Here is a 26,195-nt window from a genome sequence, read left to right on the forward strand (position 1 = left end):
AGCCCGCGACCCCCGCCCAGAACCCAGCGTCTTACTGGGTCTGGTTTCTCCAGGGGTCTGGCATGCTACGCGCAGTTCGGCAGGGGCCCAGAGTCCTGCGACCCGGCCCCCATTAGGCGTGCCCCGCCCGCGACCCCCGCCCAGAACCCAGCGTCTTACTGGGCCTGGTTTCTCCAGGGGTCTGGCGTGCTACGCGCAGTTCGGCCCGGGGCCCAGGGTCCCGCGACCCAGGCCCCGGCTTTTGTGCGCCGCGCGCGACCCCTGCCCAGAACCCAGCGTCTTACTGGGCCTGGTTTCTCCAGGGATCTGGCGTGCTACTCGCAGTTCTGCCTGGGGCCCAGAGTCCCGCGACCCGGGCCCCATCTGGCGTGCCCAGCCCGCGACCCCAGCCCAGAACCCAGCGTCTTACTTGGCCTGGTTTCTCCAGGGGTCTGGCGTGCTATGCGCAGTTCGGTCTGGGGCCCAGAGTCCCGCGACCCGGGCCCCATCTGGCGTGCCCAGCCCGCGACCCCCGCCCAGAACCCAGCGTCTTACTGGGTCCGGTTTCTCCAGGGGTCTGGCATGCTACGCGCAGTTCGGCAGGGGCCCAGAGTCCCGCGACCCGGGCCCCATTAGGCGTGCCCCGCCCGCGACCCCCGCCCAGAACCCAGCGTCTTACTGGGCCTGGTTTCTCCAGGGGTCTGGCGTGCTACGCGCAGTTCGGCCCGGGGCCCAGGGTCCCGCGACCCAGGCCCCGGCTTTTGTGCGCCGCGCGCGACCCCTGCCCAGAACCCAGCGTCTTACTGGGCCTGGTTTCTCCAGGGATCTGGCGTGCTACTCGCAGTTCTGCCTGGGGCCCAGAGTCCCGCGACCCGGGCCCCATCTGGCGTGCCCAGCCCGCGACCCCAGCCCAGAACCCAGCGTCTTACTTGGCCTGGTTTCTCCAGGGGTCTGGCGTGCTATGCGCAGTTCGGTCTGGGGCCCAGAGTCCCGCGACCCGGGCCCCATCTGGCGTGCCCAGCCCGCGACCCCCGCCCAGAACCCAGCGTCTTACTGGGTCCGGTTTCTCCAGGGGTCTGGCATGCTACGCGCAGTTCGGCAGGGGCCCAGAGTCCCGCGACCCGGGCCCCATTAGGCGTGCCCCGCCCGCGACCCCCGCCCAGAACCCAGCGTCTTACTGGGCCTGGTTTCTCCAGGGGTCTGGCGTGCTACGCGCAGTTCGGCCCGGGGCCCAGGGTCCCGCGACCCAGGCCCCGGCTTTTGTGCGCCGCGCGCGACCCCTGCCCAGAACCCAGCGTCTTACTGGGCCTGGTTTCTCCAGGGATCTGGCGTGCTACTCGCAGTTCTGCCTGGGGCCCAGAGTCCCGCGACCCGGGCCCCATCTGGCGTGCCCAGCCCGCGACCCCAGCCCAGAACCCAGCGTCTTACTGGGCTATATATACTTTCTAATAGAATTTTTAATGTATGTAGCCATACAAACACCAGGAAGGATGATTAGACTTATAATGTTGTAAGTTTTCTATGTTTCAATTGAACTTGTAAAATAGTGATTCTAAACACATTGTGAAAATGTATGTTTATACATAGTAATTCCTAAAACAATCATTAAACATTTGTAAACAAACAGTAACAAAATAAAAATAAATAAATTTAATGCTAAACTTTTCAATTAATTTCATAAAAGTCAAGAAAAGAAAAACAGAAGAACAGAGAAAAATAATATAGAGCTAAATTATAACCTACAAATGCTATTATCAATAATAACAATAATTTTATTATTTATTAATAAAATATCACCACTAACATTATTTTGAATGTTCTAAGCAGACCAGTTAAAAGAAAGATATTCTATTTCTTTTTACGAGTCAACTTTATGCTGTATACAATAAATTCACTTCAAATATAATGATATCATAAGTTAAATAAGATTGTAAAAGAAAACAAAGCAAAGGTGTAAATATTCATCAAAAGAAAGCCGGAGTGGGACGGTATTAACAATGAACCAATTATTGTCATCTCAGAAAAATGTTTGCTACAAATCTTTGTTTAATAACTGGTCTAGGATTTGAACTGGCAGAGGGGCGACTGGGTTGCCTGTATTTGCTGAGAAATTGAGAAAACTCAGATTTACAACAGATTCTTTTAAGAGAATTAGTTTCTACTTGCAGTAGCTCACATTTAGTTAGTGTTAGGTATCCCAGACACTTTAATATACAGTTTTATTTTATCCCATTCATCAGTGTTTTCCAAGCTCCTAAAGAATAGTTCTGATCACAGCTTGTGAAGCTGTCTTTCCAGAAATGGTTTTGGATATTAGCTGGCATAGCTGAAGCTGGAAAAATAATTACTTTGACCACTGTCTCATACCAACTTTAAAAGAGAAAAGAAATCTAAGTCAAATAAAGAGAACACAGACATCTAGTCCCCCATGAGTGTACTCTCTCTGCCCTTTTTTTTAATGTAGCTGATGGTGTGTTCTCAGTGAGGCCAGACTTATAAATTTCACCTGTATTTGTGAAGGCACTTGTTTTATCTTGAAATGACTTACACACTTTTAGGGAGTGAGAGTTTCTGACTGCTGAACAAGCCTGGGGACTAGTTCTGTGATCAAGTGTGGTGACAGGAAGGTTTCTAGAAAGGGAACTGTATGTGGTGCCACTTTTTAAAATCTGGGAGAGTAATTCTGCCTTTATTATTCCTAAAAGAAAACAAGTAAGTAGAACATGTAAAAGAGAAATTATACCATTGAGATGATCTCGTTGCTCTGGGGAATCTTCTTCACTTTTCTCTCCTTTGTAAGATGATTAATGGATTGATTTTATTTAAACTGTGGGAAGCAAATGAAACCATTAAATGTTTACATTGAAAGCAAATACATTAATAAAGGCAGTGAAGCTTTGTGTGGGTCACATGGCTTGCCTCTAGCCCACAATGCTCCTCTGACTTTCCAACACAACTGCCAAACACTGCCTCCACGTTCTTCTCAAAACATCTTTTCCATTCTAAATCCACTTGGTACTTTCATTATGGTTTTGTTAAAATTGCAGAAAGTCCAAAGTGATTTGCAAGATAGAGTTTTCATTAGTGAGGAGCAGCAAAGAAGGAAATATATAAAAATATTTCTAGTTGGTATTCCTTCAGGGAGGCAAACTAAAGAAAAATAGGGACACTCCTAGGAAGAAAATCTCTGACCCTGTTTTAATGGTTAGTTAGCATTTGTGTGTATTTTCCCATTATTTTAGTGCCTTGTACAACATCCTGGATAAGGCTTTTGAAACAGATAATATTATTTTATTTACATATGGAACAAATAAGTGGATATACCTATAAGATATATATTGATCATATATTTATTGTGGGTTTCATATGAGTACAGGCAAATACAATATTGGTTTGTAAATCTAGGTCTGTTTTATCTGATTTTGTTTCTCTCTGCATACTTCCACTAGATAAGTCATTTTAAATGGGGACATGATAACCTGTCTCCTATATTCTCATCTACTTTAAAAGACATCACGGAGGTCCAATAGCTCCTTTTCTGTGTTCCCATGTGTAAGCATATATACATAAATGTAGTAAAATCCTCTCATAAACGAAAACACATTCACCAGCATGATCCATCCTAATTGCATGATGTTTCCTCAATATCCCCTTGTTTTGAAGTATAAATACTAAAAGGAATGGTCTTAGAAAGGAAGTAATAAGCCCCGAATGCTAGGACCCACTAGGACTTGAATTATATTTTAAAATTATTTTTCCCTTTTAGATCTTGAATTTGCCTGAGTTGATTGATGATCCCAAGTATAAAACCAACCATCTTCGGGTACAGAATAGAAAAGAGCTTATTAAAATATTATCTGCACGGTAAGCTTGGATCTAGTACCTATACATTTAAGATTTATTATGTGATAAGCATTTATTTGGTGTTTTGTAGCTTATTTAGATCAATTTACAATTCTTGTCCATTTCTCAAAATTAGTTGCTGAAAATATATTTTAAAGCTGTGTTTTAATTTTGCTCAAAATCATTTGAAAGCACTTAATGTTTTATTAATAGTAATTTATTATTAGTATAATACTATAAGAAAGTCACAATTGACTTGATTATGTTGTTCATAGTAATAACAATAATAATCACAATACTTTACCATTATTTTTAATACTTTATCATTTCTTTTACCTTTACTTTGTCAAAATGCCCTAGATACATTATCTTATTTAACTCTTGTGAGGTATTACAACTTTTCAGAGAAGGAAACCAAAGCAGATGGAAAGGAATTCAAGAGTTTATTGGCTTTCTGAGTCCTTTGTGTGAATCATGATGATGATTCTGGGTAATTGGAAAATGTTGGATTGTTATAGGTCATTAAAGATTAATGTAAATTAATTAGACTGTTTGATTTCTAAATTATCTATTTATGTCAGGTTATGCTTTTGTAAAACCTAGACCAATAATTTTTAACCTTAAAAAGAAAAAAAAGATAAAAAATAAATGGAAAAAGAACCCCCCAAAGTAATAATTCATACTTTTTCATATCGGTTTAACTTTTGTTTGTTCTAAACTTCTAAATCTGTAGAAATAGTTTTTATGGGTTTTGTGAATCTAAATGCCCATATGAGCTATTCTTCCATATTGAAAATTTGCTCTTATTATTATTTTTGTGTGTGTTTGTGTGGTACTGGTGATGGAACCCAGGGGCTTTCTGCCTCTGGGCTGCACTCCCAGAGCTATTTTATATTTTATTTGGAAACAGGGTCTCAGTTTCTGAGAGCCTCAGTAAGTAGCTGAGGCTGGCTTTGAACCTGCATGATCCTGCTGTCTCAGCCTCCCAAGCGCGGGGATTACGAGTGTGTGCCACCACGCCCGGCGAAAGTTTGCTCTTATTATACCAATAAATTAGACACTTTTGTTCAAATAGCACACTGAATCTTCTGAAGAGGCCCATATATTTATATGTATTGTATATTAAAGTTCTTAGAAAATAAAATTCTCCAACATTATGTTTATTTCTGTTCCTTCATGTTTGGGCATGTCTACATGAAATTCTGAGTCAATATTCACTTAACTATTTTCTCTTTCTGGATTTTAAACACTTCTTTATACCGTCTGTATCTCCTTCATGTGCCAAATGTTCTTCATATCAATGGGAACTCTGTGTGGGAGACCGATACTCACAGAATGGGAGAATAAAAATCACGTGGCCCCTTTCCTGATCATAGTTAAATATAACTCTGATTTGACTGCAAAGCTCAAGAGACCTCAATGATTAACCTTTCTCTGCATGAGAATTGTCCAATTATTTCAGCTATGTGCTTCTTTGCCTCTCACGCATTTTTAATTCATTTAATTCATTTATATGATTTTTTTTCTTTCACACCATGGTTACGATGTTTCAATAATAGCCACTTGTGAGAAACTTATCAAAAGCTCTTTGATAGTCTAAGTAAATTCTGTCCATGCTCTGAGAAGAGCAGATACCAAGAAAAATATAAAACATAGGCAGATACAAGCATCGTTTTATTTAGTTGCCAGCACTTTGGTAACTTCAAGAACCACAGAATTAAGTCATTGGTTTTCTATGCCTTAAAAGTTTTATTTTTTACTAAAGTCTGGTATAGAATTCTATTGTGTGAAGACTTGTAGCAGGATATAAACAGTTAATTTTTGGTTTTCTTCTTTGGGATGAATTAAATAATCTGTCACCTTTCTACTTTTACATACACAGAAGTAGGAATTTTAGCATTTTTGAACCCATAGTGACATTGTATTTTTATGACACTCAAGAGAGAATAAGGAATCACACTACAAGGAAGAGAATGGGGTTAGTCTGAAGAGAAGACATTCCATAGGGAGGGCACATCATCAGAGGAGCTGTTAAAACTAAGTCTACTGTTACAGCCCTCAGAGGCTTGGCGGCCAGGGATCATGTTCTCTTTTGCTAGTGTGTTGACTTTTTAGATGCTTTCTTATGATTTGTGGTTCTCCAAGCCTCTTCTCCATGGTGGATCAAACAGCAATGACCAGGGAAGATCATGTCAATTTATTACCTCATCATGTTCTCACTGGATTTGTTAGTACTGTTCAGTGCTTGACTTTCAGAAATCTGCAAGTGCTTTGAAATTTATCGTTTTCATTATATGCTTTTATTCTTTTTATTATTCAAAATCTTGAGAGGCTTTTCATGAATTACAGGATTAAATTGTGTCTCTTCAGTCGGACACCCAGGGTCTTCCACAGCCTGACATCAGCTTTCCTGCCCACGTTTCCTCATAATCCTCTTCAGTAGAAAGCCCCTGCTCCAGCCACTGTCCCATTTGGTTTCTTTTGTTTCCTCCCTGGATTGCTTCCCAGAATTAGCATTATTCTGAAACATAGCCATGCCTGACAAAGCCAGTTCTTTATTTCCATAAAGCCACCCTCTAATATCTCTATCTAGGTTCCCAACGAGGTGATAACACCTTGAGGAAAGCAGGTGTTCTTGTGCATTGTATCCAGCCATCAGCTATGAGCACAAGCACCATCAGTGCCAGCTGTAGTTAGGATGGCATTACTCAGGCTTCTGCTTTGCTCAACATGACTGTCTTGCTTTGCTTGTTAATCCTTTCATTTCAAGCCTTTTCAGAACTTGTGAATCACTTTAAGTTTGTTTCACAACAACAAAGCTATATCAGCTTTCAACCACAAGAAGGAGGTAGGCAGAAAGGAAGAAGAGGAACCAGCATGTGGTAGATACCAGTTATAGGCCAGATAAGAAGTATTATGATTATTAATTATTCTCACTTCTCAATGTCGAGCACACAGAAAATAGAAAGGGACTCAAAAAGTCACACATTTTCCATTTACCATATTACCTTCCTGAAGTATGTCTTTGTTTATTTACTCAACAAATTTTTACTGAGCACTTACTATGTAGTTTGCAGTGTTGCAAGCATTGGGGCTAGAGAAGTGAATGAAACAAAGTAAACTGGTGAAAAATAATGTGGAGAAGGGAGAGGAAAAATGCCGGAAGTTGGGAGTGAGCCTGGCTGTCTCACTTAGATTGCTCAGGAGGACCTGTCTGATAAAGTCTTGCAGGAAATGAGAAAGGGGGGTGGGCAGTCATCTGGGAGAAGTAGTTAAGGGCACAGGTCCATGGTGGACAGTTTACAGAGAAGTCCAGAGGACAGTTTCTGCAGGTGGGTGAGCAAGATGGGGCCAGGGAGTGTGAGGGAAGTAGCAGGCAGATCAGGTTGTAAAAGTTATGATAGCCTTTATGATAAAGTAGGTGCCTAAAAGTTCTACTAGCCTTTATTTTTAAAGTAAGTTCTTAAACTTGTAAAATAAAGGACGTGGGAGAGTATAAAATGCTTGCATATCTGCCAGGTGTGGTGGCACATGCTTGTAATTCCACCATTTGAGAAACAGACTGGAGGATCAGGTTTGAGGACAGCCTCAGCTACTTAGCCAGGCCCTTTGAAACTCAGTGAGACCCTGTTTCAAAATTTAAAAGACTGAAAAAAATAGGGCTGGGGGTGTAGCTCAGAGGAAGAATGCCCCTGGGTTCATCCCCAGTACTGCAAAAAATATATATGGATTTGTTTATCATCAACTCCTATTTGAAGTCTTGAAGAAAAACTCCACTTAATTGAGATCAAAGTATCCCAGCAACATGAAGTCAGCAAGGCCTCATGAGTGTCAGGCACTTGCTAACTCATTCACATATTTATCAAATATGTATCAAGCACCTACTGTAAACCAGGAACTGTTTTGAACACTAGGAATGTGACATTAAAAACTGGACAGAGGCGGGACTGGGCCCCGGCCGAACTGCGCGTAGCACGCCAGACCCCTGGAGAAACCGGACCCAGTAAGACGCTGGGTTCTGGGCAGGGGTCGCGGGCTGGGCACGCCAGATGGGGCCCGGGTCTCGGGACTCTGGGCCCCAGGCAGAACTGCAAGTAGCACCCCAGACCTCTGGAGAAACCAGACCCAGTAAGACGCTGGGTTCTGGGCAGGGGTCGCGCGCGGCGCACAAAAGCCGGGACCCGGGTCGCGGGACCCTGGGCCCTGGGCCGAACTGCGCGTAGCACGCCAGACCCCTGGAGAAACCAGGCCCAGTAAGACGCTGGGTTCTGGGCGGGGGTCGCGGGCAGGGCACGCCAGATGGGGCCCGGGTCGCGGGACTCTGGGCCCCAGGCCGAACTGTGAGTAGCATGCCAGACCCCTGGAGAAACCAGGCCCAGTAATACGCTGGGTTCTGGGCGGGGGTCGAGCACAGGGCACGCCAGCTGGGGCCCGGGTCGCGGGACTCTGGGCCCCAGGCCGAACTGCGAGTAGCACGCCAGACCCCTGGAGAAACCGGGCCCAGAACAGAAAAAGATAAAGAAAAATATCGGAGAGGTGGTAAGAAAGCCGTTATGGATGCCAGGACACTGGAGATGCAGACAAAACTTATCTAAATGCACTGGAACTTATGGAAAAATTCGCCGTGAAAGAGGACTGCTATTTCTCTATATTGTTAAGAATCTCAGACATCACATATAAGGAGAGAGTTTAGCGGAGACCAAGGAGAAATGCGGTGTTGAAAGAGTTCTCCGTGATGGTGGTGGAGACTTGTATTCAGGAGAAGCAGAAACCGGATCTTACCAACTTTATTTTTTTGGAGAAATTACACCAAATGTCGAATGCTACCATCACGCATGCTTAGGAACACTGGACAACATTCAGAGTGGAAAAAGAGCCTGGGAAGGATTTGAAACGGTGGAGGCAGTGGCAATGCCAGTGGCCAATATTCGGGGAGGCAGAGATCTGATACATTACAACTGGAACCTTTGAAATAATAACCACAGAGACAGTGATTGGAACCTGCTGAGGGGTTAGGCGGGCGCCGGGGCCAGTGGCCGACATCGGAGCTTGCTGTGAGGCAAGGCTTGTGCTAGGGCCTCCGAGGTCGGGTCCGGAACTTGCTGAGGGGTTAGGCTGGTGCTGGGGTCAGCAAGGCCTGCATCGGAGCCTGCCGTGAGGCAAGGCCAGTGTTGGGGCCCCCGAGGACGGGACCGGAGCCTCCTGAGGGGTTAGGCCGGTGCTGGGGCCAGTGAGGCTGGCATCAGAGCCTGCCATGAGGCAAGGCCGGTACTGGGGCCTCGAGGCCAGGATAATAGCCTGCCGAGGGGTTAGGCTGGTGCTGGGGCAGGTGAGGCCGGCATCGGAGCCTGCCTTGAGTCATGACCAGTGCTGGGGCCTCCGAGGCCGGGATCGGAACCTGCCGAGGGGTTAGGCCGGTACTGGGGCCAGCGAGGCCGGCATCGGAGCCTGCTGTGAGGCATGACCAGTGCTGGGGCCTCTGAGGCCAGGATAAGAGCCTGTCGAGGGGTTAGTCCGGTCCTGGGGCCAGCGAGGCTGGCATCGGAGCCTGCCGTGAGGCATGACCAGTGCTGGGGCCTCCGAGGCCGGGATCGGAGCCTGCCGAGGGATTAGGCTGGTGCTGGGGCCAGTGAGACCGGCATCGGAGCCTGCCTTGAGGCAAGGCCGGTACTGGGGCCTCGAGGCCAGGATAAGAGCCTGCCGTGGGGTTAGGCCGGTGCTGGGGCCAGCGAGGCTGGCATCGGAGCCTGCCGTGAGGCAAGGCCGGTACTGGGGCCTCCGAGGCCAGGATAAGAGCCTGCCGAGGGGTTAGGCCGGTGCTGGGGCCAGCGAGGCCGGCATCGGAGCCTGCCTTGAGGCATGACCAGTGCTGGGGCCTCCGAGGCCGGGATCGGAGCCTGCCAAGGGGTTAGGCCGGTGCTGGGGCCAGCGAGGCCGGCATCGGAGCCTGCCTTGAGGCATGACCATATCTGGGGCCTCCGAGGCCAGGACAAGAGCCTGTCGAGGGGTTAGGCCGGTGCTGGGGCCAGCGAGGCCAGCATTGGAGCCTGCCGTGAGGCAAGGCCGGTACTGGGGCCTCCGAGGCCAGTACAAGAATCTGCCGAGGGGTTAGGCCGGTGCTGGGGCCAGCGAGGCCGGCATCGGAGCCTGCTGTGAGGCAAGGCCGGTACTGGGGCCTCGAGGCCAGGATAAGAGCCTGCTGAGGGGTTAGGCCGGTGCTGGGGCCAGCGAGGCCGGCATCGCAGCCTGCCTTGATGCATGACCAGTGCTGGGGCCTCCAAATCCGGGATCGGAGCCTGCCAAGAAGTTAGGCAAGTGCTGGGGCCAGCGAGGCCGCCATGGAGCCTGCCTTGAGGCAAGGCCGGTACTGGGGCCTCGAGGCCAGGATAAGAGCCTGCCGAGGGGTTAGGCCAGTGCTGGGGCCAGCGAGGCCGGCATCGGAGCCTGCCTTGAGGCATGACCAGTGCTGGGGCCTCCGAGGCCAGGATCGGAGCCTGCCGAGGGGTTAGGCCGGTGCTGGGGCCAGCGAGGCCGGCATCGGAGCCTGCTGTGAGGCAAGGCTGGTACTGGGGCCTCCGAGGCCAGGATAAGAGCCTGCTGAGGGGTTAGGCCGGTGCTGGGGCCAGCGAGGCCGGCATCGGAGCCTGCCGTGAGGCAAGGCTGGTACTGGGGCCTCCGAGGCCAGGATAAGAGCCTGCTGAGGGGTTAGGCCGGTGCTGGGGCCAGCGAGGCCGGCATCGGAGCCTGCCTTGATGCATGACCAGTGCTGGGGCCTCCAAATCTGGGATCGGAGCCTGCCAAGGGGTTAGGCCAGTGCTGGGGCCAGCGAGGCCGGCATCGGAGCCTGCCTTGAGGCAAGGCTGGTACTGGGGCCTCTGAGGCCGGGATCGGAGCCTGCCGAGGGGTTAGGCCAGTGCTGGGGCCAGTGAGGCCGGCATCGGAGCCTGCCTTGAGGCAAGGCCGGTACTGGGGCCTCTGAGGCCAAGATAAGAGCCTGTCGAGGGGTTAGGCCGGTGCTGGGGCCAGTGAGGCCGGCATCGGAGCCTGCCATGAGGCATTACCAGTGTTGGGGCCTCCGAGGCCAGGATCGGAGCCTGCCGAGGGGTTAGGCTGGTGCTGGGGCCAGTGAGGCCGGCATCGGAGCCTGCCTTGAGGCAAGGCCGGTACTGGGGCCTCCAAATCCGTGATCGGAGCCTGCCAAGGGGTTAGGCCGGTGCTGGTGCCAGCGAGGCCGGCATCGGAGCCTGCCTTGAGGCAAGGCCGATGCTGGGGCCAGCAAGGCCGGCATTGGAGCCTGCCGTGAGGCAAGGCCGGTGCTGAGGCCTCCGAGGCCGGGATTGGAGCCTGCCTTGAGGCAAGGCCGGTACTGGGGCCTCAGAGGTCAGGATAAGAGCCTGCCGAGGGGTTAGGCCAGTGCTGGGGCCAGCGAGGCCGGCATCGGAGTCTGCCATGAGGCAAGGCCAGTAGTGGGGCTTCCGAGGCCAGGATAACAACCTGCCGAAGGGCTAGACCGGTACTGGGGCCAGCAAGGCCGGCATCGGAGCCGTGAGGCGAGGCCAGCATCGGAGCCTGCCGTGAGACATGGCCAGTGCTGGGGCCTCCTAACCCGGGAACGGAACCTGCCGAGGGATTAGGCCGGTGCTGGGGCCAGCGAGGCCGGTACCGGAGCCTGCCATGAGGCAAGGCTGGTACTGGGGCCTCTGAGCCCGGGATTGGAGCCTGCCGAGGCGTGAGGCCGATGCTGGGTCCAGCAAGGCCGGCATTGGAGCCTGCCGTGAGGCAAGGCCATTCCTGCGGCCTCCAAGGCCGGGACCGAAGCCAGCTTAGGGGTTAGACCGGTGCAGGGGCTAGCGAGACTAGACCTGGGGCCTCCCATGAGGCAAGGCCGCTGCTTGAGCCAGCGAGGTCTGGATCAGTCCACTGAGTAGCCAGGCCACTACTGGGACCGTCAAGAGTGGGATCGGTACTTGCAACGCAGCATGCACAGAGAAATATCGCAGAAAATATAAATCAGACGCTTCTCTTAATCAGCAATAACTAGGAGGAAAAGGGCAACAGGAAGAGGTTGAGCTATAGAAAGGGCCCTATAGTAAAGCAACTAATGTGACCAATCAGAGGGTATGTAATACTGGAGGATGGAGCCTCTTTAAAACGCAGGAGGTACATAAACAAATGTATCAAAGTAAATCACCAAAGAAGTGTGGGATGGAGGGAGGGGGAGGGAATAGGATGGGGGCTGGAGGAGGGCTAATTGGATGATGTGTGCTTGTATATCCTCTCAAGTCTTGTACTCCAATGTGATTGATATATGACTACAACGCACAAATTTAAAAATAAATTAATTAAAAAAAAAACTGGACAGAAATCCCAACCCCTACACTTCCCTTGGGGTAACTCTTGCAGAGTTTCTATAAGATATTTCTTTCTGTTGCTGTTGCCATTGTTGCTTTTAACCCTTCTAGAATAACATTGTTTTGATATAAAAGGTATATAAATTGTTTAATATAAAAGGTATATATATTTGCTTTTTGTTTGTGTTATTGAGGTTGAAACCCAGGGCCCTTCTACCTCTAGGATATACCTCCAGCCGTACTTCATTTTTTATTTGGAAACAAGGTCTTGTTAAATTGCTGAGGCTAGCCTACAACCTCTGATCCTCCTGTCTTAGCCTCTCAAGTACAGAGATTACAGGTGTGTGTCATCTACTTTATTTTTCTTCTTTTTTAAAGCATGGCTCCTGCAGGCTGTGCCTATTAATCATTTGTTGTCATTTAATTATTTTCTTTTGAGCATGTTGATATATATGTTACAATTTTTTCCCTAGGATTCTTTGCCATTCACTTCTATAGTCAAAGCATATTTGTAGTTAGTAACAGTAGCTATACTACCATGTGAGCATAAACATTGTGTCATAGACACTTTTCTTCAATGCTCATATGCAGTTTTCTGAGATTATAGTTTTACTTTAGAAAAAGCCTTAATATATGTATGAATGCTGAGGGATTTGTGAGAATTAATTAGCAGCATAGATTACTTTAAAAATAAACTCTAGTAACTATGGACTCACTGCATTTATTACAACAAACTCTCACCCTATACCCTTAATTTGATATCCAAAACTGAAGACTGAAACATTTTTGGATTTTGACAAAGTCCACTCCTAAATAGACACATGGATTTCCTCTTGTGTTTCAAAATATTTTTAGCAAGTATTTTTCCTGAGCAGTTTTTGAGTACTTCCCTCTCTGCCTATGGTAAGCATTTCTTTAATTTTTTTTAAACTAACTTCCTTCCTTCCTTTCCTTTTCTTTCTTCCTTCCTTCCTTCCTTTCATTCTTTCATTCTTTCTTTCATTTATTTTTGGTACTGGATATTGAACCCAAGGGCATTGGACCTCTGACCTACAATTCCATCCCTTTATATTTTTATTTTATTATTTTTAAGACAAAAGACTTTTATTAAAAAATGCCATGCATAATAAAAACAGCCCTCCTTCTCAAGTACTGGGCTTACAATCATATGCCACTGCTCCCAGCTTCATGTGTTCTTTTTGTGTGTTATGAGATTCATATATTTTTGGAAAGTTCCTATTAGAGATGTCTGTCACTTAACCTCACTTCTCTGTCCCTCTTAGTATAGTTTGAGGCTGCTCTATGATAGCGTCAGCCTCATTCGGAAGGGCAGCGCCTGTTTTGGTCATCAACTATGTTTTCCACAGCCAACATACACAGTTCCCCTCAAGTGTTCTCAGGTGTTGCTATTCCCCAACTATGCCTGTGAGCAAGTCTTTTTTTTTTAATTTTAATGTGGAAGACTTTCCCCTTGAGTTTACCATTTTATCCAGAGTATTGCAGAAAGTCTGTTTACTCAGCTGCTAGCATTGAAAACTAGGTAAAGCTACAGCATGTTAAAAATCCCTTGCTAAACCATGGAAGAGGTGAAATTAATAGAGACTCATCCAGGGCCTGATAAAGCAAACCCCTTCTTTATGATGCTAAGGAGGAAGAAACTTAAACCTATGCTACTGACACACCAAATCAGCATAATGCAAAGTTAGATCCACAAGAGACACTGAAAACCATGATGGGTGTTGGTTCTGAAAAAGATAAAGATGATATACTAGTAACTGGGGAGAAATAATAGGAGACATGAAATGAGGATGAAAAAAAGAAAAATGAAAAACCATGGAGAGGGGGCACCAAGAACGTGTGCATGTATATTAGTGTAAACGTGATTTCCATTATGATGTGACACTATAATGCACCAATAAAAGCCCAAAAGAGTAAAAAAAAAAAAACATGATGATGAACATAGAAATGCAATTAATTTTATTCCCTTCCCCTCTTTACATTTATTGGTCTTTGACTGTGTAGCCTCGTCCTGCACATACAGAGATGAAAATGAAGTCTGGGCTCTTAAAGGGTTGTTGGTATAATTGGGAAAACAAGTAAATCCCTGAGTTAGTTCACTGCAGGAATTGCCAGGGTAACTTTATATACGCCATGCTGCAGGGACCGGAGAGGAGGTAACTACTTCAGTCTGGGTGAGTGAGGGAAGATATCCTAGAGGCAGTGCCACTTCAGATGTTTTGAAGGACAAATAAATTAGGCAGGTGAAGAAAAAAGTTATTTAAGAGAAGAAAGTATGACCTTAGAAAAATTTCATAGCAAGAAAATATTACAAGAGAAGGGAAAAGCATCGTTTGGAAAGACACTAATTTGAACTTTGGAAATGTTACCCATGTAAAGCAAGTGTGTCTGACAGTGTAGTCCTAGTGAATCTATTTCTAAAACTTGGTTACCCCAATTTGCCCTTTAAAGTACAATGCCAAATGCTTTATTTATTAAATAGATGAATTATTAAAATAATTATGTTGGATCTCATTATTTGCAGAAAATGTTTAGACTTTAAGAGCATTATACTAAGTGAGTATAGTTAGTCTCAAAAATGAATAGATGTATATTTTATATATGGAAGCTTGAGAGATAGAGTTGGAAATAAGGGCATCATCAGATAGATGAACAGAGACTCCAGGGTAGCAACTGAGAGGGACTAGGGAACGGAGAGGGACAAAGTCATAAAGAATGCAAGTGTTGAAATAAAGCTGTGAATGTAGACAAAAATTCGACTTCCAATCTCAGAGCCATACATGGGGAGGGAAAGACAGGGAGAAGGGACATGGTGGGGAGGGCACCTAGATCTGTTTGGATGCATTTTTCTGACACTCTAATATGGTGTAAAATTACAATTCACTGAATAATTATTATTTGGGATTCTTTGATTTTTTTCATACTAAGTTTATGATATATAATTTAATATTTATTTATATTTACTTACTTTTAGAGTTAAGTATATTTAAACACTATGAAATTAGATGACTAATTTTAGGACTTTATAATCATATGTACTAAAGTTAATTCAGGGACTTATTAAGGACCTTCTAATCTTACCACTTTCAAAATTTGGCATCAAATTATTTTTAATAGATTTGTATAGAATATGGTAGAGTTGAAGCTGGAACATTTCTTGGCTTGATGGAGGAATTATCATTTCAAAGGTGCCTAATTTAATGTTAATTATAAAAAACTGACATATTGGTACAATTAGGCCAATTAGATTATTCTCTCCCTGCTTAGGTCTTCCTGGGACTCTCTGTAGCTTCACTGATGATATTTAGACTGTTTCTTGTAATTGCACCTCCTCTTTGTCACCATTGTTCCAGCAACCGGACACTTTCTTACTGTTCCCTACCATGTGACCTGATATTTTAAACCAAATGTCTTCCTGCATGCTCACTGCTTTACATCAGAATGATGAAGTCTCTACTGGTCCCTCCCCACCAGTCCTTTAAAACAAGCACACGTTTCAGGAAGTTTTCTACTTCTGTTTAGCTTGGCTATTGTCCTGCACTGCTGCAGCAAAGCATCTTTTGTACTCAGCTACCATCAGTTATTCACTTCCTTTCCCCCTTGATAAGACAGTATATTTCTTAAGGCAGAGACGATGTCTACTTGATTTTTATTTCTAGTGCTTGTTTGGGTTTCTGGTACTCAAATGTTCTTTCAAGCTAGGCATGGTGGCACATGCTGGTAATTTCAGTACTTGGGAGACTGAGACAAGAGGATAATAGGCTTAGCAACTTAGGCACTCCACAACTGAGATCTTATTTCAAAATAAAAAATAAAATAGAGCTGGGAGTGTAGTTCCAGGGGAGTATAGAAGGCCCCTGGATTCAATACCACTACAGAAAGAAAGAGAGAAAGAAAGGAAGAAAGAAAAAAAGAGAGAGAAAGAAAGAGAGAAGGGGAGGAAGAAAGAAAACAAAAAGAAATGATCTTTCAATTAGTGAGGGTATGAATTTTGTCCTCTAGTTGCTTGGATGGGCAAAGCTATCCAAGTAGATAAGAACTAGCCAAAGGGCAAAGATGGGCGATCCCCAGTGTCTGGGACTACAAAACAAAGAGAACAGAAGTGGCCAGATGAGGACTTCACACCAACAAGGAAGGCTTGTTTTGTGATCGAAGAATGTCAGAAAACTTGAATTGGAGATTCTAGTCTTCTACTGCCTAACTCTGTGGTCTTGAGCAAATCCCAATTGCCTTGAGCCTCAGGTTCTCATATATCTGATGCATGTCACGGTCTTTCATCAGAGTGAGGACTAAACACATGAAAGCAGCCAGCACCATGCTGCAGGTCTGCAGTGCCCAGATGGGGGGAGAAAATTGGAAATGACCTGTTCCCCAAGTTCTACCTCATTTTTAAATTAAGAAATCTTATGTATTTGAGGATTTTTTTCTGCCAAACTATAATTATTAAAAGAATCCATTTTTACAATTTACTTAATAAGTTCTATTTAGCTATCAGTCAGAAATCCTAATTCAAATTATATAACTGTTTAGAATTATTCTGATTTGATTTAATTCTAGCAAAATTAAAGCATGAGATTTTAGTTGGCATGTATGGCCTTGTAAATGGACATGTGGTTTTTGTTCAATTTTTGAAAATTTAAAAAATAGCTCAAAGGATTTAGGAATACACTTAATTTTATACTACTTTTCTATAAAGGCTATTAGTAGTGTCTATTTCTTCTTCTTAGCCAAAAATGGATCTTAATAGCTCATAATAAATTCCCTTTCAAGAGACACTTATTCTTCAGTGTGGGCAATGGATTGGAACTTGTGAACACTCTGCTTGAGTTATTCTTTGCATCTATGGCTGCCCTTTTATAAAAAGTGAAACACTTTTTTTTTGTCCTCTAGTTGCTATGCTGTGTTACGAGCTTCCATGCAAAGCTTCAGTCAGAATTTTTGAACTATTTAATACGTCCATGCCTTTTCCTTGTGTCATTTTCATGGATAAAATTTGCAAAGTCTTAATGGATATCTGGATTTCCAGAGAGCTGCTGAAGTTACTCTTTCTGTTCAATAACATCTACCATTTTTACTTTTTATTTTTAGTAAAAACACTTTCTAATAGCTATCTATTTCTTCTCCCTACTCCCTGTCCCCTTTGCTCTTTTCCTAAATGTTCATTTCATTTCTTCCTCCTGCCTTCCTTCCCAGCCTCGTCTTCCTATCCTTTTGCTGCCTTTCATAATTTGGACTGTTCTAAAATTAAACACAAACATATCAAGTCAATCACTAAGCCAAACATGAGGAGGAGGGAGGGAGAGGGAATGGGATGGGAAATTGGGAAAAGCTCAATGAGTGGTTTGTGCATGTATGGGGTACACATCTTGTACCCCATTAAGATATAAGACTACAGTGCACCAATAAATAATTTTGATAATAAATGGAATTTTATCACTTTCCTACTCGAGGTTTACTTATTTGCAAGAAGTCTTCATCGATTTTTATCATTGACTACCTATGTAATTTAGAAGAGCTGGAAGGAACCTCCATTCCATGGAATATAACACACATATTTGGTTGATTTCAGAGGTTCTGAGGTTCTGTAAGTTGATTCATAAGTTTCTAACAGTACAAGGAGAGTTAAAGGACGAACTCTGACTCTTTAGTATAAATAAGTTTTGCTATTCCACTTCCTCAGAGTGGGGTTTAATGTAGAGACAGTAGAGAAATGATCAAAGCACTGGCAGCTGGATGTGGTGTCAATGTATATAATCCCAGTACTTGGGCGGCTGAGACACAAGGATGACAGTTTTGAGGCCAGCCTCAGCAACTTAGCAAGACCCTATTTAAATTTTATTTTTTAAATCCCAGTGCTTAGGAGGCTGAGATAAGAGGATCACACAGGTTCGAGGCCAGCCTCAGCTACTTAGTGAGGCTGTCAGCAACTTAGTGAGACCCCCATTTCCAAATAAAGTATAAAATAGGTCTGGGAGTATAGCCTGGAGATAGAAAAGCCCCTGCGCTCCACCCTAGTACCACAAAAAAATTAATAAGGGCTGGAGTGAGCTTAGAGATGTAATACCCCTGGCTTTGACTCCCAGAAAAAGACAAACAAATGAACAAACAAACAGGCAAAGCCCTGGCTGACTAAGGTGGGTGAAGAATTATGGAATTAAAAGCTGAGAGTGATCAGGAGCCCCAGAGTTCTTCCTTGAGTCTCCTGTCCAGGATGGGAGGCTATGGAAGCCCACTTTAACTAATGATTCCTACCCTTCCCTAAATCTGGCAACCACTGACTCTCCCATGTTTACATGTTTTTAATATACATAGAGAAACTTAGTTTTTTCTCCCTCTGAAACTTTTTGTTGTTCTAATATCCCATATAATTACATTTAAAATCTCTTCTGCTAGCCTTCTTTCTGATTTCTATTAGCATCTTATGAGATTGAATTTCATGTGATTTATATAGATCTTCAACCTGCATATTTAGTTTACTGTAACCTCCCCTCAACCCCTCATAATACAGTGAATTATATCCTTGAAGGTTTATCTGGCACCCGTTGTAGCAGGGTTATATTGGATAAATGGATCTGATGCTTGGTGAGGGTCACATTTGTTTTCTTATGCATTCCTTGGCAACTCTGCCATTATCAGCTAATAGATGGTCCCTTGTAAAATGTCTATATTTTATGTAGTACATTTTCTAAATGTTAGTTATTTGGATAGGGATTTAAGTGGCTATGTTTTGTTACTATAAAATCAGCCTACAGGGTAAAAGAAAGAAGCACGCCTCTGGAAAGCATCCCTTTGGCTAACAGAATGCAAAGGAACCACTATAGTTCCAAGCAAGCTCTTTGTGACCAGGCTCTTTCCACTCTGTTGAGATAATTCTTTGTGACTGAGAATCATATGATGTCTTTAAGTGAATCAGGATGAAATGGAATGTCATCCCACTTTCCCCAAGTCCCCCCTTAATGATTTTTTTTCTAGAAGGGCTATAAACCATTCTACACTGCCTTTTAGTAGAAAGAATTAGGTGATGGTTGTAGGATATTTATATGTATGTGTAGGGAGGGGATGATGGTGTTGGGAGGGATTCCAGTAAACTCTATTTCCTTGGGTAAAACATTTATTTAATATCCTTGATTCCCCATTGGAACTGAATATATATTTTTAGATTTATAGAATGTTAGAGTCCTAAACACTTGGGCAGCTGGATCGAACTTTGGATGTCATCAAATGTAATCTTTTCCTTAGTATAATGACTTAAATTTAACAGTATCATGTGCCAGAGATCCCTTGAAAGCTGATGGGAGACTCCACAAGCCAACTCTCCGAAGGCCTTGCTTTTGGGAGAGTGTAGGTACAGATTTCGAGACTTTTCTGGCTGACCTTAATTCACTCTAGACTTACAAACTGGATGAAGGATCTGTAGTCTGACTTAGTCTCCTAACTCTGGTTTACTCCTCAGACTCCCTGACTCATTCCTCTCCTGCCCAGTTTCCTGCCTGCTTGTGCTCCTGATTGTGTTCTATGCTTACCTTTTCTTAGCTTTGGCTTTCTAGCATAGTCCTTCCTTGGGTCTTTGATCTTGCATGAACTGATGTTTCTAGTAAGAGCTGACTTCATCTCTTTCTTTGTTGATCAGCTACTCCTGGCCATCATCACCTGGATAATCCACTGTAGTTTTGGCAATTTGCTTACTGCTTCTATTGTCATACTGTACCTACCTTAGTTCTCGCTTAATATGCTTTCCCCAATATCACACAGCTAATTATTGAATCTTAAATTGAAATCTCTTGGTTTATCAATGTCTTTTCCATAGCATTTATAGAATGATTTATTATTTCCCACTTTTCTATCCATAAATTTTATGTTTAGAATAATTCTGGTTAGGAACAGAAAATAAGTGAATCCATCTCTCTCCTCTCTTCTCTCCTCTCCTCCTCCTCTTCTTCTTCTTCTTCTTCTTCTTCTTCTTCTTCTTCTTCTTCTTCTTCTTCTTCTTCTTCTTCTTCTCTCTCTCTCTCTCTCTCTCTCTCTCTCTCTCTCTCACACACACACACAGAGTCATATCTATATCTATATCTATATCTATATCTATATATACACAACTTTTAATCCTCCAATATATAAATGTACATTTTCCTTCCTTAGTGATCTTTCTTTCCTCTTTTGTGAACTGGTTTTCTTTTTTCATTTACTAACTTTGGAAAAAGAAAAATCCAGACATTGGAATGTCTGAGTTTATTTAAGTCTTTTTGCACTGTTCAGTTTAATGAATGGAAACAAAATAAAGGAAGTGAAAATGCTGGCCTGGATCTTTGTGGCTCTGAGGTTGGCCCTTTTTGGTGGCCATTGATGTATATTGTGTTTCGTAAATAAGAGAATGGTTGGTTCAAAGTTATTCCAAATACATCAAAATATAGTCTAAAGTACAGTAATTTAAAACTAGTATAAACCCAGAAATTGTTAGAAATATAATTGCTGTTTAATATTATAATATGACTTTATCTAAAATAGAAGAGAGGAGAGAGAATAAAGTTGGCCTCTAAATGCATACTAACTATACATACCAATATAAGTTGTTTACTTATATTGGCTACATTTATTAGACTAAAATATATTGGAAAATAATATTTATAATATTTAAATAATTGTTTAAAATTTGCAATTAACAGATATTGAATATATAGTATCTTAATACATAGTATTGAAAAATAATGTATAGAATATTTAAATAAATTTTTAAAATGTGCACCTAATAGATCTTAGCATGTAACTAAGTACAAAAATTAATGTGCAGAAAAAAGTAATTTTCTACATAATCCAGCAATGTAATAAAGAAGTGATTTTCTTTATGGTTAATAGCATCAGACACAAATTTGAAGTACCTTGGGATGATGATAATAAGAATGGGACTTCCAAACATCATTTCCATAGGGTTATTTTCAAAATGTAATGAGTTCTAAAGTTAACTTTCAAGGAATAGACTAAAAATTGATAAAGTATTGGAGATGATGATCCCTCCTGTGCATTAAAATCCCTAATGTTAATGTACCCTAAGTAAATTTTTAAAAGGAGAAAATATTTCTCAACATTAATTATAGTAACCATGGTAATTTTACAGACTATTAAAATAAGTATGAAAGAAATCACAACAACTTCTGCAGGGTAATATGAAAAACAATTCACAAAACATAAAATACTAATGTCAAATTGATGTATGAAAAACTATCATATGGGCATGCTGATGCAAGCTTGTAATCCCAACATTTGGGAGGCTGAGTCAGGAGGATTATGGTTTGTGGACAGCCTAAGCTACTACTTAGTGAGGCCCTTTGAAAGTCAGTGAGATCCTGTTTTAAAATAAAGAATAAAAAATATGCTTAGGGGTGTAACTCAGAGGTAGAATGCCCCTGGGTTCCATCCCCAGTACTGCAGAAAAACAAAAACAAAAACAGAACAAAAATCAACAAAAAAAACCTATCTTACTAGAAATTAAATATATGCCAAATAAAATTCTTAAGTATTTTATATGATCAATCATTAAAATATTTTATATTTAAATAATAATTACTACTGCCTAGTGCAATGTTAAATAATTATTAGTGTTTATTGTTAAACTGATTATTAATGATTATTAGTGTTAATGTATGGTCATACTTAGAAGTTCATACTGTGCTGGGGAGAAAGTAGCCAGGCAATAGGCATATAGAGCCTCTAAGTTGTCATCTTCTGTGACCTAATACATCTATTTCAAAATATCTAACCTTCATGTCCTCATAAATATCTTTGGAGGAATCAAGATAAAGACAATTTTAAGTGCATAAATTGCAGAGGTCACAATAGTGAATACTGAAAAACATAAATATCCCCATATGTTGGGAAATTTTAAAAAGTTTAGTTTGAAATATTGTGAATTCTTGAAAAATCAAATTTACCAATAATTTTTTTTTCATGGGAAATACTTATTACATTTTATTTAAAAAGGCTTACTTAGCCAGGTTTATGACACATACCTATAATCCCTGTACTTAAGGAGACTGAGACAGGAGGATCACAGGTTCAAGGCCAGCCTTAGAAATTTAGGGAGACTCTCAGAAACCTAAGAAGACCCTGTTTGAAAACAAAAATTAAGAAGAGCTGACCATGTATCTTGGAGGTAAAGTGCCCTGGGTTCAATCCTCAGTAACACACACATGTGCACATACACACACATGTCAAGTTTACATGCATTTGTCCTTCATATTCCTGGGTTCAACCAACTGTGAATCAAAAATATTAAAAATTATATTGAGCAGGTACTATTTTCTTTATCATGATTGCTTAGCCAATGTGGTACATGACTATTTACATTTTATTAAGTATTATAAGTAATCTAGAGATGATTTAAAATAAGTGGAGGTGCATAGGTTATATGCAGATAAAATATTATTTGTATAATGAACTTGAGCATCCAAGGCCTTTGGTATGCTCGGGGGTCCTGAAAACAATTTACTGTGGAGCAAAGAAAGACCATATATCAATAACACACAGGAATGGTACCAAAAAAGGAGGTTAAATTTTAACTGGAGTTGTATCTGTATTATAGTAAATTTTGTCACATCTTTATATTTCTTTGTTTTCCAAATTTTGAATATGAGCATATTAGTAATCTATAAATTGATAAAATTAACAATCAGCAAATGACATTATACCAAAAGAAACTAAAAACTCTGTGTCCAGGAATAAAAACACACTAGCAATTTTATTCTAAGCTTTTGGTCAGTGAGGACCCTAAATAGCACAGAACTTAGACATCAAAATGGAGGTAAAAAATTAATTCCATTTATAGAAATGCTTTCTATCATTAATCCATTTTTTAAAACTTTCACTTCACATGTAAATATCAATGTCAACAATGTCTATGGCTGTTCTCTAACTTTAATGTTACTCTAAGTAAATGGCTAAATATTGATAATAATTTCCTGTACAATTCACTTGTTTTTTTAAATAATTTTTTATTGGTACATTGTAGTCATACTTCTTAATAGGATAAAAAACTTGAGATATAAATGCACACATCACCCAATCAGCCCTTACGCAATCCCTAACCCCTACTCTCCCCCTCCCTCCTTCCCATGCTTGGTTTCCTGATTAACTTTGATATGTTTGTTTAAGTACATCATTTGCTTTAAAGAATTTTCCTCTTCCCTCCTCCCATCCCCTCAGATAGGTCACTTTAATTGCTCCTCTACAGGATCTCTTCTTCATCTAGAGTTCCTCCTGTTACCCATTTCTCCCTAGTTTTTGAAAATTAAAGAAAGCATCTGATTTCTTATTTTTTGTGACATTTCACTGCAAATGCCATAATTTTCTTCTCCTTTATGGCTGCGTTAATTCCACTGTGTACACATCCCAGAGTTTTGTAATCCACTCATCTGTTGAAGGATATCTTGGCTGGTTCCACAGTTTGGCAATGGTGAATTGTGCATCTATGAACAAGGTTGCTCATGCATTAGCTTGGTATTTTGGTTTTCATTTTCTTTTTTTTTTTGGTAGATATCCAGAGGTGGTATTGCTGGGTCATAGGTTAAGTTTGTTTTCCTTCTTCTGTGGATCTTCCATACTGTTTTCCAAAGTAATTTCATCTTTTTTTTTTTTTTTTGGTGTTCAATTCCAACTTTTTTTTTACTTTGTTTTATTTTATTTTTTATACATTTACTTATTTATTTATTTTCAGAAGAAAATCAATCCTAACATGAAATATGAACTCTAAACACTCAAAACAATCTCAAAAAAGAACACAGCTAGAAGATGTACAATTTCTGATTTCAAACCTTATAAAGCAACAATAATCAAAACAGTGTAGTACTGCTTTAAAGGCAGATATATAAACCAGTGGAGTAAAATAAAAAGCCTAGAAATAAATTCTTCCATATATGGTCAAGTTATTTTTGACAAGGTTTTCAAGAATATTTGGTGAAGGAAATAATAATATTTTCTCTAAATATTGTTGAAAAATAACAATTACATGAAAAGGCATAAAATTGGACCCTTACCTAACACCATATACAAATATTAACTTAAAATAGATGAAAGACCTAAATGTAAATCTTAAGACTATAAACTTTTATAAGAAAACCTGGGTCATAAAACTTTACAACATTGAAATTGGCAGTGATTTCTTGGATATGATTCCAAAGGCACAGGCAAGAATAAACAAACAAACTTCATAAAAAATATTGTAATCCAAAGACAATGCAAACAGAATTAAAAGTTACTGATAGAATGGGATAAAATATTTCCAAATGCTATATCTGAAGGTATATTAATATTCCAAATAGAAACTCTAAAAATTAGAAACAATAAAAGCAAACAATACAATTTAGAAATAGGTAAAAGACTAAAATAGATAATGAATCTCAAAAAGATTTTTATGTGACCAATAAACACATGAATATCACTCATCATTATCATAATATAATCATTAAGGAAATACAAATAAAAACTATAGTGAAATACTACTTCACATTTGTTAGGATGGATACTTAACAAGAATTACCTTGCTCCAGCCCTTTACCTTGAATTTGTTACTATCTTTACTTGTAAAGTGTGTTTTTAGTAAGCAGCAGATGGATGGATTATGGTTTTTAATCCATTTTGCCACTTTATGTCTTCTTATTGGGGAATTGAGGCCATTTACATTCAGTGTGATTATTGAGAGATAACTTTTAATTCCTAATATGTTAAGATTTTATTTCTGTTTGAAATACTGTTTATTCTTCTTTGCTTAGTTGTCTACTGGATGGAAAATCTTGTTTCTCTGGTTCTGGTGTGTATTACCTATTGCTTCTTTGTAGTTAATCTCTTTGAGTATTTTCTCTAACGTTGGTTTGAAGACATAAATTCCTTCAGTTTCTGTTTGTCATGGAAGCTTCTTATTTCCCCATCTAATTTGATAGATAGTTATTCTGGGTAGGAAATCTTTGGCTGGAAGTTGTTTTCTTTCAGAGTTTGGAATATGTTACTCCAAGCCCTTCTGGCTTTTGTGACTTGGTTTGGGAAGTCTGGAGTGATTCTAATTGGTTTGCCTCTGAATGTCACTTGGCCTTTTGTTTTTGTTGCCTTTAAGATTCTCTGCCTGCCTTCCACATTGGTCATTTTGACAATTATGTGGTGTGGGGAACCTTTTCTCTGATCCTGTCTAAAGGGAGTTCTGTAAGTTTCCTGGACCTGTGTATCGACCTCTTGCTCTATGTTTGGAAAATTTCCTGCTATTGTTTTTTTTTTTTTTTGTAGAGATTGCTGATTCCTTTGGTTTCACCTTCTTTTCCCTCCTCTATTACAGTTATTTTTAGGTTAGCTCTCTTAAAATGGGCCTATATTTCTTCAATGTCTGATTCCTGATGTCTGATTTTTTTTTCTAAGTTATAAATTATGTGTTCGTTTTTGGAGTGATCACATTCTAGGAGCAAGATTCTATTCTCCATGTCGTTTAATCGATTGTCTTTACTTCAATGATTGCATCCTTTATTCTTTTCAACTCTCTCTAAATTCCTTTCTAAAGTCCTGTATTACTTCTACAGTTATATTCTTGATTTGATCTTCTAGAGATCTCTGAATTTCTGTGTTATCAGCTTTTGATATTATGGGATTGTTGGTATTCATTGCTCTATTGTTCCTCTTTCCCATGATTTCAGAAGTTTGTGACTTCTCTGGGTTCTTCCCCAGGTCTCCATGACTTCACTTAGGGTGCTCTGAATCTGGAGTTTGTGGTAATCTCAGCCACCATTACTCCTTTCCTGGGTTGTATTGCAAAGTCTCAGACCCAGGGAGTTAATTGAGGCTGCATGAGACTGTGGGGCTGCCAGGCAGGGTGTTTTCCCACAGGGAGCTGCAACTAGGGTGTGGTATTTCTGCCACCGCTACTCCTTCACTGGGTTGTTCTGTAAAATTTCAGACCCAGGGGGATTATCAAAGCTGCACAAGTCCCAGGGCATACATTGCTGGGATTTCTCCTGTAGGGGCTGCAATTTC

At 41.7% G+C, this 26,195-nt stretch overlaps 1 protein-coding gene across 1 annotated transcript in view; it reads left to right on the forward strand.

The window, feature by feature from the left end:
- The window catches only part of SUGCT (succinyl-CoA:glutarate-CoA transferase), a gene marked incomplete at both ends in the record, with an annotated part of 986,025 nt that overhangs the window by 451,403 nt on the left and 508,427 nt on the right, over positions 1-26,195 (forward strand). Inside the window, one exon of the mRNA XM_080701949.1 lies at positions 3,746-3,843. Within this exon, the coding sequence (XP_080558075.1) occupies positions 3,746-3,843 (98 nt within the window). The remainder of the gene's footprint in view (positions 1-3,745; positions 3,844-26,195) is intronic.

Source organism: Muscardinus avellanarius (assembly GCF_963383645.1).
Source record: "Muscardinus avellanarius genome assembly, chromosome: 9".
Classification (NCBI taxonomy): domain Eukaryota; kingdom Metazoa; phylum Chordata; class Mammalia; order Rodentia; family Gliridae; genus Muscardinus; species Muscardinus avellanarius.